At 41.3% G+C, this 17,330-nt stretch overlaps 1 protein-coding gene across 6 annotated transcripts in view; it reads right to left on the bottom strand.

The window, feature by feature from the left end:
• Nucleotides 1-17,330, bottom strand: part of cnksr2a (connector enhancer of kinase suppressor of Ras 2a) — a 79,629-nt gene that overhangs the window by 18,549 nt on the left and 43,750 nt on the right. For 4 of the 6 annotated variants that reach the window (XM_053227888.1, XM_034298256.2, XM_053227887.1 and 1 more), the window contains exons 9-16: nt 16,124-16,270; nt 14,184-14,317; nt 13,681-13,883; nt 12,066-12,155; nt 8,045-8,259; nt 2,473-2,521; nt 1,965-2,140; nt 9-82 (exon numbers count right to left, since the gene is read on the bottom strand). In XM_053227888.1, coding sequence (XP_053083863.1) covers nt 9-82; nt 1,965-2,140; nt 2,473-2,521; nt 8,045-8,259; nt 12,066-12,155; nt 13,681-13,883; nt 14,184-14,317; nt 16,124-16,270 — 1,088 coding nt within the window. The remainder of the gene's footprint in view (nt 1-8; nt 83-1,964; nt 2,141-2,472; nt 2,522-8,044; nt 8,260-12,065; nt 12,156-13,680; nt 13,884-14,183; nt 14,318-16,123; nt 16,271-17,330) is intronic. The other 2 variants (XM_053227891.1, XM_053227890.1) reach the window with 1 other exon arrangement.

Here is a 17,330-nt window from a genome sequence, read left to right on the forward strand (position 1 = left end):
ACACTTACTACTTCTTGCGGCACTCGCTGGCACGGTCAATTTTGAACTCCGGGAGGCTGACGAACCCTTCAGCTTTTTCATCCTAATAGGCAAGAGTGTGAGGGAAAGAGTGTGAACAATAACGAGGAAAAACCTCGGGGAGAATCTTTCATGTGACATGTTCATCCTCATTAGAAGTCGCACCTTCTTCCTTTCTCCGCTTCGGTATGTTGTTCTCTAACAAACACCATGCTGAGGGACTTTCAGCTTCATGACAGTTACTTCACGGGAATAAATGAAGGACAAAAATCGTTGTGGCGCTCTGTGAGCCTGCCCGTGTTTGCAAAACCTATCCATACAATTCAGAGCTCCTGGACAAAAATTCATCAATTACAGCTCAGCTCAGCTCGGCTTCAGAAGTCCCTGTGGAACTGAAGCGAGCCGGGCCGGGCTTGAGTCCCTCGTTTCCAATTCTTCTCTGCTGACTAGGAGAATTGCCTTGAGCCCAGGCTACGATAATGAGAACAGCCAGACCAGGTAATTAATCAGGACTGAGGGTGTAGGAGGAAAAAAAGAGAGAACGAAGGGGGTAGCATTTCATCTGCAGCTTATCGTTTTAGCAGGGTGCTTTGTTACAGCAGGAAGGGATTAAGACACATCCACCAAATTTAAACACACGATGGCTCGGATCATGCCAATTAAAATCTCTGCTGGCAGTCGAGTGAGTGTGCTTCAATATCTGATGCTAAGACAGTTGATAAAGTCTGAGAGGAATTCTTAGACCTGAGGTATACAACTAAAATTTGTGAAGGTCCAGTTACATAAAATTCCAGGATTGTAAAGATCGGGATAAGCGACTGACATGACTGAATGAATACAACAGTTAACTTTTAATGCTTACTGATTAGTTCATTGCTATAGAAAAGGACAGTGCAAAGTGGCTATGTTTTGTTTTTCACTGGTGCTTCATGTTACATCTTTTAACTAGTGGCACGGTCTCTGAACCAATGAGATTTATTTTGAATTTTGACACAGGGACAATAAACATATACTTTTTTTCACTGTCAGCTTTTTTTTGCCAGTTCGTTAATCAGACCAGAGAGGGTAAATAAAATAAAACATCTATGAAAGTGTATAAAAACTTCAGCTGCATGTCTGTAGCCCTGTCTCTGGTCCAATGAGCTGCCTTCAGCTAAATAATTTATATAAATGCATGTGATTGGATAAACTGCAACAGAGAATATGCTAAATAACTAGAGTCGCTGTTGTATCTCCTTGAGCTATAATCTAAAACTACCTAAAGGAAAATGATCCAGTCAGAACTTTTTTGGGTAGATATAGCCATGCATAAGTTAGAATTTACTACTGCATGGAAAGTTGTATGCATTCAAGTAACCATTAGCAGCATTGGGATGATTTCACGGATTAAAAAATATGACTTTGGGCTTCTGAGTGGCTGAGATGTGTCACTAGCTGCATAAACTGAACATTTTACATACGAAGTTAGCTAACCATGTTAGTGTGTGTCTATTAGCACAGATGTTAAATCTATCAGAGTGCTGTAATGGCTGATGGAGTCTAGCCATGTGGATTTGCTTTCGATGGAAAATGAATGAATGGTTACACTCCTACACTCGTATTGCAGGTTTTCTTAGCAGTTGGTCACTTATTACAGGATTTAACTTGCCATCTTAAGTCGATTAAACAGTAAGAATCAGCCATGGGATTTGGCTGTGAGATGTGTTTAGTACACCGTGCACGTTAAAGCCCTGAAACGTAATGTATGATCTATCTAGACCTAAAAAGCATGGACGTAATATATTCATACCTGAAACACTTGCCTCAATCACTAAGTCAGCTTTCACCACATCACCGACGTTGTTCAATTCAATTCGAACAGACAGCCATCAGCTGCAGGCTCTGTCAAGTCCAATTTTAACGACGTATAGTTTCATGGAGCTCGGAGTGCGAGCAGAACCACTCACCTCCTCATTCATGTACCAGTAGAGGCAGGCATCCTTTAGAACAAACCAGTACTTCTTCCATTTTTGGGAAAAGTAGCTTTTAGCGTCCTTCTTCTTCCAGAGCCAGCCTTCGCAGTCTCCTCGACCCAGGTCCTTGCATGAGATTCTCCTCTTGCTGATGGAGGACAGGGGCGCGCCTGAAGATTCAACACAAAAACAGTAATGAAGTAAATATCGTTGAAGTCAGCGGTCCTCTTTGGTGCAAGAACTAGGAAGTGTGATATTCTACAGCACAGGTTCCAAACCCTGGTCCTGAAGAACCTCATGTCCTGCAAACTGTAGTGGTTACCCTGCTCTAACACATTCACTTCAACACAGAATGGTCTGGAAAGTAGCTGATTAGTTGAATCCAGTGTGCTGGTAGTAGGGAACATACTCAGATGTCCCTCCAGGACCAGGTTTGTGAACCTTGTGTTCACAATATTTTTGATAATTATGGCATGATAATTAATAAACATGTGACACCAACCTTTGTTTTTCTTCTTGGACTTTGATAGCAGGGAGGATCCTTGGAATGTCTGGAAAATAAAAATTAACCATGAATTTGGGACTTTGATTAGCAATAATATTGAAAGTACAGATAATAACAACTTTTCCATTTCAAAATTCCTAATCATATTTGGATTTTTGAGAAGTTGTTCTCATTACTTTAGCAACCACAGTGACGCAGTGGGACTTCTGAAGCTTAGGTATCACTGTATATTTTACCCGTTTCTATTCTGACAAAACTCTTTGCTGAATTGCTGGACAATCTGGCTTTTCAATTGTCCAATTGGCGGAGCGCTTTTGAGAAAGATCTACTAGCCAATTCTAGTGCAGAAAGCAGGAATAATCATTGCACAAGAGGAGGGATTTGTCTGAAATTTGTCGGGTGTAGTATCTGAGCTCTTCTGACATTTCTTCGACTTAATTGATAGATTGCTGTCCAACGTCTATCTACTATGTGGACTGGCATACACATTTTAACAATGGGATATCAGAAGATCAGTCACTGAGCGAAAATGAGTCCAATGTACTCTGGCAAAAACAAATCGAAGAATTGCAATTTCTTAGCAATGCATTAATTTTGGATCATCTCTATTTCACCAGACCACAGAAATGATCTAAATGATGTTAAACTGTGAAGGCACTGAATCGCATCTGATTTCAGAGGAGCTCCATTTGACCATGTGATGTAGATGCCACAGAAATCATGTCCAGTAGGTCTCAGTGGGTTGATGTGATGAAATGGGTGAGCAAGGGCAGTCTTTACGAGTCTGGCTCTGTGTTTGAGTGTGAAAAGACAGCCACTTTGCAAAATTGCTTTGCCCAGAGAGCAAGAGAAGGAGAGGCAGAGGGTCGGAGAAATGAATGAGAAAAGTCTAGACGGAGGCGTCTGTCAATATGTCTGGCACTCTTGTGCCGAATCATTTCGAAGTAACACAGAGGCCCCAAGAGTTCATGAGCAATTATGATGTGGTTATGATGGATTCAAGTCAGCAATTGTCCTTAAAGCATGAAGAGAAATAATGAGAGAACAAATGGGCTGGAAACCAATTCTTCCACGTACTTACTTATACAGCTGTGCTCTAGAGTCTAATGTGTAACAAAATATATCTTGACACTAATTGATGTATTGATGCACTCTGCAGGAAGCTGAGTAGATATTAAAGATGCTGTGTCATGCTGGGTAAATCTGAGAGCTGTTCCATAGTCATTATGCTCTCATCAAAGGAATTATGGGAAGATAAGTCTGGGCCTGGTTCTCTGGATGGAAATGGAATATAATTTCTGGAGAAAGTCAGAAGTTGAACTGCCACAACCAATCGACACTAAATTTTACCCACTTAAAGCGCTCTTTAGTGGACTTCAAACAAGACCACCCTGCACCTCTACTGGACCCCGAGAGGCCGACTATTTCTAGCCGACCTCGGTGCAGTTTCCTGACTTGCTGGCAGACAGGTTGGTTCTCTTCCGGTTCCCTGGTTCACTGGAGTTGCCACCCAGGTGTAAAAATAGGACTTACGCTTCAGTGACTCTGAAATTTGAAACTTCATATCTCCATAATGGCTTAACTGACTGACACCAAATTTTGTCCACGTGAAATGCTCTTTAGCCAGCGAAGAACCAGGGTCACGTGGAGCCCAACTGTGGAGCCCCTGAAGCTGATTAACATTGTAAACACCATAAGGACAGGAAGGAGATAAGGATATGACTTCTTCTTCAGTTTTATCTTCATTTTCATGTCAGTTAATCTCATGACTCTTTTATATCTCTAGTTTTCTGTCATGATGAATACCCAGCCTCTCTTTCAGTTTGTTCTCTCCACCCCTTTTCTCTGCCTCTCCCTCTCTCTCTCTCCCTCTCTCTCTCTCTCTCTCCGACTCCTACTCTATATGCCCCTCTATTACAAGGGTCAGAAAGAACGCTGCAGCTCCCTCTGAAGAGCGAAGAGGCTAAATTGAGAATGGAATTGCTTTCCAGAGTCAGTGTTCATAAAATGCAGAGCTGCCTTCAGGGAGCAAGCAGAAACCTGCTGTCAGTTCACATGCACCGAGCCCAAAAATGGAAGGTAGTATTACTAACTGTGACATTGGACCACTGAAAACAGCTGCAGAATTATACTGCACACATTTTCGGAAGCTGTAACTGATCACTGAACATCCAAAAGGTGTGCTGGAGGCTTTTTTCATGCTGCTTATAGCTGAATAATGATGGACATTCCAGTACAATGAGAATAATTGGCTCTGGTTGTTTTCATTCTTGAGTGAATTCTGGAGTCAGTATCGCACTGTGATTCTGGGCTTGCTCGATCACAGGCTTGTTTTCAACCACAGATCCGTTGCTCGGTTAGTAATTCATCTTCAGTAAGCGCTTTATCCCTGTCAGGGTGGCGGTGGATCCGGAGTCTATCCCGGGAATACTGAGTGTGACGGGAAGACAGACTATGTATACACTCATTCATATCTAGAGGTAATTTCATCAATCCACCTAACATTTTTGGAACATGGGACAAAACCAGAGAACCCACACGGACATGCAAAACTCCACACAGACAGGATCTAACCGGGAACCCTGGAGCAACGTGGCGGCAACGCTTCCTGCTGCAGCACCACACACAACATCTTCACAAAATAAAAAAATCAGCGCTTTGGTGGATGCTGTCCAGCTGGAGCTGCTCGCTTATAAACTATATATAAATAATACTATCTCAGAGTTGCAAGTATAATGACTGAGCTTTCTCTCTCACACACACACATACACACACACAGACACACACTTAAACACTCTCAATACTGCATAACAGCCAATAAAACTCCGCTCTAAACAATTGCAAACTTCTGCATTTCCACACAGCACAGCAGAAATGCTGATCAATACTGCGCACCAGTGGGAGGACAAACAGCCAAAAACTGTATAACATCATTTTTATTCAAAATATGTTCCAGTAATGATGTAAATCAGCCGGGAAAGTTTCATAATACAACCTTATGTCAACAAAAATCTGTCACTGAGCTCAGGTGTTATGGCAAAGCAGACTTCACGCCAGCTGACACCAACTGGAATAAGCCTTTATAAATATCATGTAGGTTTATGTCAGTCATGAAGGTTATACGTAGTGGTCATGTAGCCCTGTGAATATGAACATGAGCACTGCTCCTAAATAAAGTGCTACCAAAATTCCTACTGGTAAAACACCAATTAAAAAAAAAACACACATCTGTTCTCACACTAAAATGCATTCTCGACTACTGATATTTTTTTTAAATCCTTTACTCAAAGTCGATAAATCTGGAATCATGCCTGAGAACAAAACACATCCGATAAATGTTGCTGTATGATTATGATGTAACCTCCACAACTGCAAGATGGCAGAACTTACTGTGACACTGTTTTCTGTCTTTGGCATTCATTTTTTTTTGTTTGATGGATTTTTATAGTATAAAAACAACAATGAGGATTATGTTTATTGTCACAAACAATGACAGAAACATAAATCAGACACAAAAGTTACATCAGTATTTATGCGGGTAAAGTTCCTGGTATTCAGAGTCGGTTTACGCAGCTGCTTGTGTCAATTTTCTGAGCTTCACATTCAGATTATTAAAATCACCTGCGTGTAGCTTACGCCTCTGAGGCTGCCAGGTTTTTGACTAGAAGCATGTGGAAAAATAATAAGGGATAGAAAACGCTGACTGAAGAAGGAAATAGTGATTTTTTTTCTTTTCTGTTAAATGTAATACAATGTCACTTTAAAAAAGAGGCTACTGAACTAATAATGAAATAAACAATAAACAATAATTTATTAAACAAAGATTAAATAAAGATTAAGGGATTAAATAAATGATGTCTAGTGTAATCGCCTGGAAAATTCGAGTGGCCAAAACCTGTATGTTTGTGTGGATGAGGGTTTAAATACACTTTCTGTTCACTTTCTGCCTCTTCTCTCTTTCTCTCTCTGTCTCTTTTTTTCTCTCTATTTCTGTCTTTCTTCCTCTCACTCTTTCCTGCTACTTGAATGGCCAAACCCTGGACTGATTGAGTGGACTGCAAAGCATGTAAGCACACATTTACCCCCCTCCCACACACACACACACACACACACACACACACACACACACACTCTCACTCTCTCTCTCTCTCCCGACACTGTTGCCCCGTTGAGGGTGTGTGTAAACAGAAGCAGCAGGATGTTTCCACTGAAAGTCAGTCTTCACACAGGACGTCACCTCCACACCCTGCTTCCATTAACACAGTGTTGCTATATATAGAGAGATTCAGGAGGAAAATTACCCAGAATCCTTTGAGTGGACAGTACCATCTATACGCCAAAATCTCAGCCAATCTGAGATGCAAAACAGATGGAGCTCGTCCAATCAGAACACATGACTCAGCATGCCAGATGACACGGTCTGCGAGCCACGCCCACACCTGCACAGGTACCATCTGCTCACTCAGCATCACATACACCTAATCACCTAAACTGGTCAGTGTGTGTGTGTGTGTGTGTGCATGTGTGTGTGTTGCAGGCTACATTCATTACGTGAGAGGTGCTACAGGGTTTGTACTGCATCTCCTAATATTCTAATATCCTTACTACACACACACACACACACACACACACACTTTACTCCCACAGGGTTTGCGGATATTAAGAAAGGGCAGAGACATTCCTGCTGAAATAAATACAGACGGTCTGTGTGGATGTGAATTAATCTCTGCACACGCTCGGGTGGCCCTGCGCTGAGAGGGGATGTTGTATCCGAAAGACAGCTCTACATTTAAATTTAAATACTTAGAATATATTATTCATTACTTATATTAGCCCATATTTAAAAAAAAAAAAAGTTATCCTGGCCAGCAACCTCATTCAATTGCTCTAAATGGCTCTGTTTCACAAGGACAAAAAAAAAAAATTATTTGTAGTATTAGCTTTTGAAAGCTACAGAGAGAGCTGCAGTGCATCCTCGAAAACATGCAAAAAAGTTTTTCTGTCATGGAAATCACCTGGAAAATGAAATAAAAACAATGATTTTTTTTAACACAGAAATAAACCTAGTAAGATTGTTCCCCAAATGTCATTAATGAAAAAAAAAACATGAAATGAAATAAAAAGCTAACAGTAACTTCATATGAGCACACATTAAAAAAAATCCTGCTAGGTACAAAAATCCAAAAGGGTTAGCTAGCTAGTTAGCCTGCTAATTCTCAAACATAATAAAATGAGAAGAAACCTTTGGAATTTTTTTCATTCAATCAATCAATCAATCAATCAATCGCCAACAATAATTCAAATGTAAACAAAAATAATTAACGTATATGTAAATGAGTAAGTAACTACATCATGAATAAAACTTATGTTCAGTAGTTCCAGGCTTTTTGTAATAGATAAGTAAGTAACTTTGCAAGTACGAAAACAAACAAACAAACAAATAAATAAATAAGTAGACCATGAAATGGTGAGACCTCAGATGAATAGCCCAAAAATACGCTTTACACTTTTCCTCCCCAAACCTGTAGAGCGGTCATGTAGAGAAGAGGACCTGATTGAGAGCACGTACGTGGTACAGAGAGGTGGAGTCCGAGCTCGGGGTGGACATGGACTCCTGACGGAGGACCTCCATCTGCAGGGCGGGCAGCAGGCCGTAGTGGGAGGGGCTACTGCTCTTCTCGCTCTTCTTCTTCGCCCGTTTGCCCGTGTCACGCTTAGCGCTGCGTCCGGTCAGATATTCTTCTGGAACCTTCTCTTCGTTTACATACCGAAGCATCGTGTTATCTGAGAGGCAGACAGTGAGATAAAAAGGAGACATTACATACAGCCGATGAATTATGTTTACAGTAATGTGGTCATGTGACTTCACTAAAATAAACGATGTGAAATACATGAGGAATATAAATTTGCATAAACTAGTAAAATATTTCCTGGATCATAAATTTGGACTCCAGGGTACGCTGCTGGATATCAGTGCAGAAGCTACCCGTAAAGGTACCATGTACAACCCTATCAGAAAGGGTTCCAAGCTACAAACCCTAATTATCCAAGGAATTTTTAAGGAACCCTTGAAGAACCCTTTCATAAGCGTATACCAAGTACCAGGATATTAAACTCCTGACATATTATCAAGAAGAAAATAATGAGTAATAATTTGGAGTTTGTAGCAAATACTTACCTAGTTAATACATACACACTTAAAAAAAGGGTTCTTCAAGGGTTCTTTAAGGGTTCAGAGGATAATTAAAGGTTCCACAAAGTGTTCTACTTTCAGTTTGTGGGTATTAACTGTATTATTGCTCATTATTTTCTTCTTAATACCTAGAACCTGTCAGGAGTTTAGACCTTTAGCTTCTTGGTACTTGGTACAATTTTAGAAAAAATGAGGTTCTTTGGATAATTATGGGTTCTTAGCCTACTATAAGGGTTCTACTTGAACCACTGTGTTGCAGGGTTCTACACAGAACCTTTAAGGATTCACAAGAAGGACAACCCTTACATCTGCTCATTACATGAACATCAAGCTCCACCTCGATATATCAGCTGATCTGAGTGACTAATGAATCATTGCTTTTCCGATTCTCAGCTCAGTTCCTCAAATCAGTCACAAGATCTCAAAATCTCAACCTCCTTGTTTTTAATTTCAATTCCAAATTCAGTATTGTTAGCATGCTTCACTTCCGCCTCCTCGCTCCTGTGTTGCACAGCAGCAGCCAATCGGACCTAAAACCACCCCAACACCGAGATCTGCCGTCGAGGTCTCCATGGAAACAGCATGCACGATGCAGGATGCATGAAAAGTCGAAAACCCTCGTAGTCCCTGGAGACGGTCCAGCGGTACATAATTACTCTCTGATTAATGCGCTAATCACAAATTCAAAGAGTTTGTTTGGGTCGGTGTAGAGAGAAAGAGAGAGAAGACTGAGTGGAGGAATCTTATTTAGATCTTGCTCTACACTGGAATTGGTGAAATTGAAGTGCACAAGCTGAGTGTTTTGTCGCGCTCGAAAAAGACGGCGAGGAAAAGAGCGCTCTGAGAAAGCAGCGTACTCGATCTTACACCAGTGGCCTTGAAGCGTCTTCGGCCTTTCCACCCGTCCTTGCATTCTCTCAGTCTCTTTCTCTATTTATCGTTCTGCATTTATCGTTCTGTCATTTTGCAAACTCACTGCTTGCACGATCTGCCCAGAATTTTCCGGAAAGAAAGAAAGAAAGAAAGAAAGGGATTGTGGGGGCGGAAAGGAAAGAGCCATCACAGCACTAATCTCTTCACAAAGCAGCGACGGAGCAGTTTAACACGATCAAACAGCAGCTGGAAAACACAGTCCTGTGATCCGAACCACACACACACACACACATATATATATATATATATATATATATACACACACACACACACACACAAAAACCACAACCACAACCACGGCGAGGCTCCACCACACCCACATGTCTCAATTTAGTAAATAACCTACAAAAGAAAACAGTGAGCGTGAGAAAGAGGGATGGAGAAAATGACAGGAATGTGGAATTAAACGGAACAAATAGATGAATGAAAATCCCGAGCTGTTCATAATGAGAGAGAAGAAAAGAAAACTGTCATTTTTCACTCTAATCTCTCTCCACTGTATCTGCAGTGTGTGTGTGTGTGTGTGTGTGTGTGTGTGTGTGTGTGTGATTACCACAGACAAGAACTTATTTAATCCAAATTTACTTAAATTAGACCAGATTATTATATCCGTCTGTTACACCACAGCACTGATGAATTCTGGATTCTGATTGGTTCAGCTCTGACCAGGTTTATACTAATGCGCTGGTTCTAATAAGTTATCGTTTCTATAGTAATGTTTCATTCACAGGCAGCTTGTATGAATGATGCTACACATAAACAGATTAAAAATGGATTAATGTGTTTTGTAAGGAGATGTTTATTTAACATTTATGGAAGGAGTCTCCAGTGTCAGGAGTAAAGGTGTAACTGTAAGTTTTCCGACATCTTCAGGACAGAAGAGTTTACTCTTCTTTGGGGTTTTTTGTAACACAACAAGTTACGTAATTTTTTTTGTCTTATAAACTTGAAGAGAGAGAATAAAGAGAGGGACTGGTGAAGGAACGATTGTCTATAGCTGCTATAACGTAAGTGAGAACAGGAACTAACTTGTTTATGTAACTATAAATGGATAAAAAGCATGTAATGGTAAATTGCTGTGATATAAGAGGAATAAAACACTTGGGGACATGCTGTTATAAGCAAATAATGAACTTGACGCAGTATTTTACTGTAACACGAACACACAGAGTCTCTCACTCTTTAGTCATCTCCTTCCTTTCCTGTCCTCTATCCTTTCACTGCTGTTCTCTCTCTCTCTCTCTCTCTCGCTCTCTCTCAGTGCTGGAGCTTAGCCTCTCCGTCCCACACTGTGGATTATTTTCCACGCTGCACGGAAGCTCAGCACTCACCAAACTTCCCGATGTTTGACTGTGTATTTTTTTTCGATTGGCCTTTTCCAGCAGCTCGGCTGAGTGTGATGCGAGTGAGCGCCAGGCTGGTCACGGGTTCAGCCAGAGCAAGAAGAGACGAGGCTACAATTAACACGTACTGATGAAACTAGAAATAAACGGTTAAATACGTGACTGTAAAAGACAAATCTAAACAATAAAGGTGTAAGAATGACACTGAAAGAAAATCTTACAACTGTTCTGCTTTTTAATCCAAGTTTCCAACGCTGGAGTGACGCAGTAAAAAGTAGTTCTGGTTACTTTACACTTTCCTGAAGGTTTTGTGGAATCCATACGCCATCAACGACACACAGCAACTCAACACTACAAATTCTTCCCTCGGAAAAAGTAGGTCCATCTCTGAAAAGACTTCTTTATCCGTTTATAGTTACATTTCATGTTCCGTGAAACAGGTTAGTTCCTGTTGTCACTTACGTTACAGCAGCTATAAACACTCGTTCCCTCACCAGCCTCTCTTTATTCTCTCTCTTGAAGTTAATAAGACAAAAAAACAAAACGCAGCTTGTTGCGCATGTTACAGAGAAACCGCAAAGAAGCGTAAACTCCTCTGTCCTGAAGATGTCGGAAATCTTACAGTTACAGCTTTACCTCTGACTGTTACAAAGCGCTGACACTGGAGACTCCTTCCATAAATGTTAGATAAACAGAAAACTTCACCATATCAATGATAACACACGTTTTTTTGTTTACACGTCCCTGTGAATGAGCTGTTACTATAGAAACGATAACGTATTAGAACCAGCGCATTAATATAAACCTGCGCTGCTGTCAGAGCTGCTGTTATAGAATCAGGGTGAAAGTTATGCAGTGGAGGTTTAATCCTGGTTTTAGGACCATGAGCAGGTTCTAAATCATGATGAGGGCAGACGGAGGGGCAGAAGGAGGAGGAATGACGGTGGGCAACGAGGAAAAAGACGACAGCAACGATAAATCACTGAGTGTGACAGACTGCTGACCTTCAGGTCTCTCATATTCATGCAGAGCAGGAAAAGAGCTGATCTGAATCTTTCTGTGTGTTTGTGTGTGTGTGTTTGTGTGTGTGTGTGTGTGTGTGTGTGTGAAATCACACTCACCTCTCCTGCCCTCTCTCTTCAGTCTGGCCGGATCTTCATAGTCCGGGACCCAGTTATACTCCACAGGCATGGAGATGGGCCTTAAACGACCTGAAACACACACACACACACACACACACACTTCAGTGTTTACAAGGTGACAGCCACAGCTTAAGTGTGTGTGTGACAGAAAGAGAAAGTGTGAGGCTGTGAGACTACACTTAAGCAGCTGTGGATTCAAGCTTCGGACACACACACACACACACACATACACACACACACACACACACATACACACTCACACACACACACACACACACACTCATACACACACACTCACACACACACAGAATGCTCTCCTGAGTTTAATTACATCACAGCAAAAAACACTGGAGCTCTGTAGGGGAACACTATAACAGAGCATTCCCTAGCAGAAAGGGTTCCAAGTAGAACTGTTTTAGAAAGTTAGAACCTTTAATTATCCACAGAACCCTTAAAGAACCCTTTTTTTCAAAGCCTGACAGGTTCTAGGTATTAAGACGATAATTATGAGTAATAACTCAGAGTGTGTACCGCACACTTACTCGGTTAATACACACTCTTAGGAAAAAAAGCATTTGTCGAGGGATAACGAAGAGCCGCCAAAATAGGGTTCTACTTAAATCGGAACCCTTTCTGATAGTAAAGCGTTCTGTTATAGGGTTCTACGTAGAACCTTTAAGGGTTCTAAATTCTAAACAGTGTCATTTTTGATATATAAACTGTAAAATCGTCCTTTTTTACACCCTTTAACCTTAAAACCTTTTTTGCTTATTCAGTGTGACCACACACACACACACACACACACACACACACACACACAGATCTGTTCTCTGCACTAAGCCTCTGAAACAATAAATCAGCTCTGCAAGACTGAACACAATTTCCATCTCTTTGTTTGTGATTCGAGTCCACACACGTTGTGAAAGTGTGTATGTTTTTGTTCCTCTTTCGGCTGCTCCTGTTGGTCTGCGTATATTTGATTTGGCTCAGTTTTTACACCGGATGCCCTTCCTGACACAACCCTGCCCAATTAAATCCGAGAGCACACTGTTGTACGCAACCCCAGCGGCTGGAGTTGGTTCCCTGGCCGGGAATCGAACCCGAGCCGCAGCGGTGAGAGCGCTCTACAGAACTGCAAGTCCTCCAGGGACCACAAGTGTGTAAGCATGAATTCTTATAAAAAAAAAACACTTCTGGTATTTTTGCTAATACATGAAGTTCTCAGGAACACGTTGAAGAGAACCCACAGGGGGAGAACACACAGGGGGAGAACACACAGAGGAGAACCCACAGGGTTAGAACACACAGAGGAGAACCCACAGGGTTAGAACACACAGAGGAGAACCCACAGGGGGAGAACACACGGAGGAGAACCCACAGGGGGAGAACACACGGAGGAGAACCCACAGGGGGCTTTTATGTCTTCGGAGACAGCGTAAGTATTTTTTTGAAAATGTGTTTTTTGTGATATTTTTGCTCACACCCAGTTCAGGCTTCAGGAGCTGCACATGTAAGGTGATTGTAAGGTGTTATGTGTGTGTGTGTGTGTGTGTGTGTGTGTGTGGGTGGGGATGGGGTGGGGTGGGGGGTTTACCATAAGTGGGCATGGCATCTCTGCGAGAGGGCGGAGCTCCGCGGCCTGGCTCGTACTCGTAGCAGTAGAGCACAGCTTCATCCTCCAACAGAGGGAAGCGACGACGATATTCCTGGTCCAGGAAGGAGTTCGGAGACTCGGAGCCTTTGGCTGCAGGAAGCCCCTGACCTCGTTCATCACTGGGGAGATTCCCCTGCTCATCCCTACACACACACACACACACACACACACACACACACACACACACAAACCACATCTTAAAGTTACAAATCTTACTGTTTTCATTAAAACTTTATTATCATGTAAAGCACACAGTTATAACTCAAAGGTTTTCACTGAAACATCTCACTATGATAATGGTTTAGGAGGCTTCAGAGACCCGAGGGGCGGGGCCAGGTGAAGGAGGTGGAGGTTTCAGAGAATAACCTACTAAACATTGTGTGCATGTAGGACTTGATAAGCTGAAAAAAAAACCCATAAAGCATCTATGGTTCAAAGATCACCTGGGTGTGTAGGGCTCGGGGGGAGGGGGCGGGATGTACAGGTCATGGAGGGCGGAGCTGTCTCGTTTGGTGGGCGTGCTGATGGTGCTGGTGGGCGTGGCCGAGCTGCTGGTGGGGCTCTTGGGCGCGACAGGCTGCAGAGGACAGACAGAAATAATCAATTACAGATCATAAATTTGATCTGAGACCAATAAGCCGTAAATATTTACTGAGTAAACGCTGATAAAATCTCACTGACTGATAATCGAACTTTAGAGATGATGACATAAAAACAGAATTTAATAAATCCATGAGCAGAAAGAGGCTTAAAGGACATGTCCTCTTTCTGCGTTTTAGCTTTATAAGAAACTTGAGAACGTTAACGTTAGTCTGAATTATTGGTAATTTTCCAACGTCTCACTGAACTTCACCACAATTCCGTCATTTTCAGTGTAAAGTGGGCGGAGCTAATGTCCTGTAATGTAAACTTCTCTCTCAACAATCACAAGGCTGATGTCGTCTTTTCTGTATTGTTATTGTATTATTTTTGTCTTCTTTTTTGAGACAACAAAAATTTTTAAATTAGGGATCATCTTCAAAGTTTCTCATAAGATTTACATTTAGAAAAAATCTATAATTTTCTATTAGGAAAATAATAAATAAAAAGCAATCAGATTGAGAAAATGTCATTAAATCATACGCAGATATAATTAATTAATTTAGATTTATTTGTATCTTTCCCATCTCCTGCTCTTATCAGCACAGTGACCTAGCCAGCATCTTTGATAGCTTGAATTAATGAATAAATGAATGAATGAATGAATAAATAAATAAATAAATAAATAAAAGAGAGAGCATATTGTTCCTCTGTAGTGTTGATAATTTATCATTTTGTTTTCTAACACTGAGTCAATAAATACAACAAATAAAAATATCTAGTCATTGCATATCCAGACAGTAAAATGGTCCTTCACACACACACACACACACACACAAAAAGCTGTTAGGGAACCTTTTAGAGAATGAATTAAGGACAGAGAGTTGAATTTATGGTTATGGCTCTGGAACGACACACGGGGAAAATTAAATCCTCCATCAACTACAGAAGGAGATTAACGGCCGTCTCCCAAACGTACGTTTTCTACACACATCTCCAATCACACTTTATTCTGAGTCACTGCGGAGGATTTAACAGCTCCGAGACATCGCCACATCCGACTAAAACACTAAACACTGAACAATAAACACAGCCCTGATCCCAGCGCTGCAGTCTCGGCATTCAGAGCAAATCTAATGACCACATTCCACATCCTAATTCCCAGATTTGGGAGCTTTCAGACAGCACAGATTTCCCAAAATCAGGGACTTGAACTTGAACGGTATCTTTTTATGAGTCTGGTGTCGACTTCACGTCACATGGGAGAATTCGGAAGGACTGGGAAAACATTCCCGAAACAGGTGGTGCAATTTATCATATGCAATTCATTATAAATAGAATTATAAAGTAAAATTCCTATTAATACACAACTTCCTTGGACACACAACATGTTTATATAGACAAGTGTCCCACTTCCTGGTTTCTGTGAAATCGGGGCTGTCAGGAATTCGGCGCTCTTGTAATTCCCGCTTGGAGGTCAGTGTGAATGTGAATGGTTTTCCCAATAGCGGGAACATGGGAATTTTTTCATATATGACTAGCTGAGCGATTAGCACAGCATAAAATTCTGCAATTCTACATATCCTCGTGCTTATCTTGGATAGAAATGAAATGGCAATGAAATAAAATGGCAATGCATGAATGTTTTTTTTTTCCCACATGACGTGAACGGAATAGAAAAGCATTATGGGGAATGAAGTCAGAGAACCAGAGAGATGCTATAAACTATCACTAAGTGCCCCTGGCTAGGAAAGGGAGCTAGATGTAGAAGGGCGCAGGGTTTTAGGGGGTAAAATCTGCCTACCTGAAGGGCCAGGGGCTTCCACCTCATGTTCTTTAGCAGGGCCGGGGCCGAGGTGAGCGTGCTCTGGGGGCGCTTTTTCAGTGTCAGCGTCACCCCTCCAGGGTCCCCGCGCAGGGAGTTTACCAAGTTTTTCAACTGCCAGCCCACCTACAGCACAGGACAAACACAACTGGGGTCAACAGGGACACACACACACACACACACACACACACACACATACATGAAAAGACTAAACCTGCAATTGCAGTTGCGATTTCAGCGGTGTGTTTTAAGACGATTCCTCCTCACACTGTACGAGATCCTGATAAACTCTGCTGTGAATTCTATAACAGACTGTGTGAGAGTGTGTGTGTTCTCCATCTCACATTATACAATCAAGATCCTCTAACGATAGACCTACGATTAAAGAACTCATTACTACGTACGACGCTGTTTACGTCATCAATCACCGTGATCCAGAAATCAGCTCGTGCAGAAAACCGCTTCGCATAAACACACACGTTCTTCTCAGTGAGCTCGAGTTAATGAGGAGATTTTTTTTCTGTCCATTAGCATGTTTCGTTTACATGCTAATACATTACATGAGGTTTACATTAGTTATTCTTCTTATATGTAAATTTACGCACACTTAGGAGCACGAATAGGATATTAACGTTTTTGTGAATTTAATAGATTTTAATCTATTGATTTACGAATAAATCCATTTGTATCCAGCTCGATAAATGAGGCACAACCTCTGCTCCTGAAGTGACTCTCAGGCTGTGATATATCACACGCAAGTGATAAATTAATGTATTTGCATTGACTCCGCCCACTATTTTACGTGCCAAACGGCATAATCCATTAAAGCAAACATGCAAAAGGAGGAAGATGTTGCTGGTGTGAAAGACACAATCCTCCGTAAACAAAAGCCTGTTATTAAATCAGCTTGGACTTTCTTTTGGATTTTTTCTTTTTTTTTTTTTTTGAGAGAGAGAGAGGTGCCATTACATTTGCACCTGTATTTACACATATGAAAAACTGAGTATATGAGTGTTTCTATTCAACACTAATGAATATAAAGAGACTGAACTGCATTCCACAGAGTCATAAAGAACACTTGATGGTCAGGAAACGAGAACAGAAAAAAAAACCTATAAGTTAATTTAGATAAAAATGAATCAGCTTCTAAATTTTTTAAATTTAAATCATTCTCCTGTTTAGTGAT

The sequence above is a fragment of the Pangasianodon hypophthalmus genome, chromosome 22 (genome assembly GCF_027358585.1).
Source record: "Pangasianodon hypophthalmus isolate fPanHyp1 chromosome 22, fPanHyp1.pri, whole genome shotgun sequence".
NCBI lineage: Eukaryota > Metazoa > Chordata > Actinopteri > Siluriformes > Pangasiidae > Pangasianodon > Pangasianodon hypophthalmus.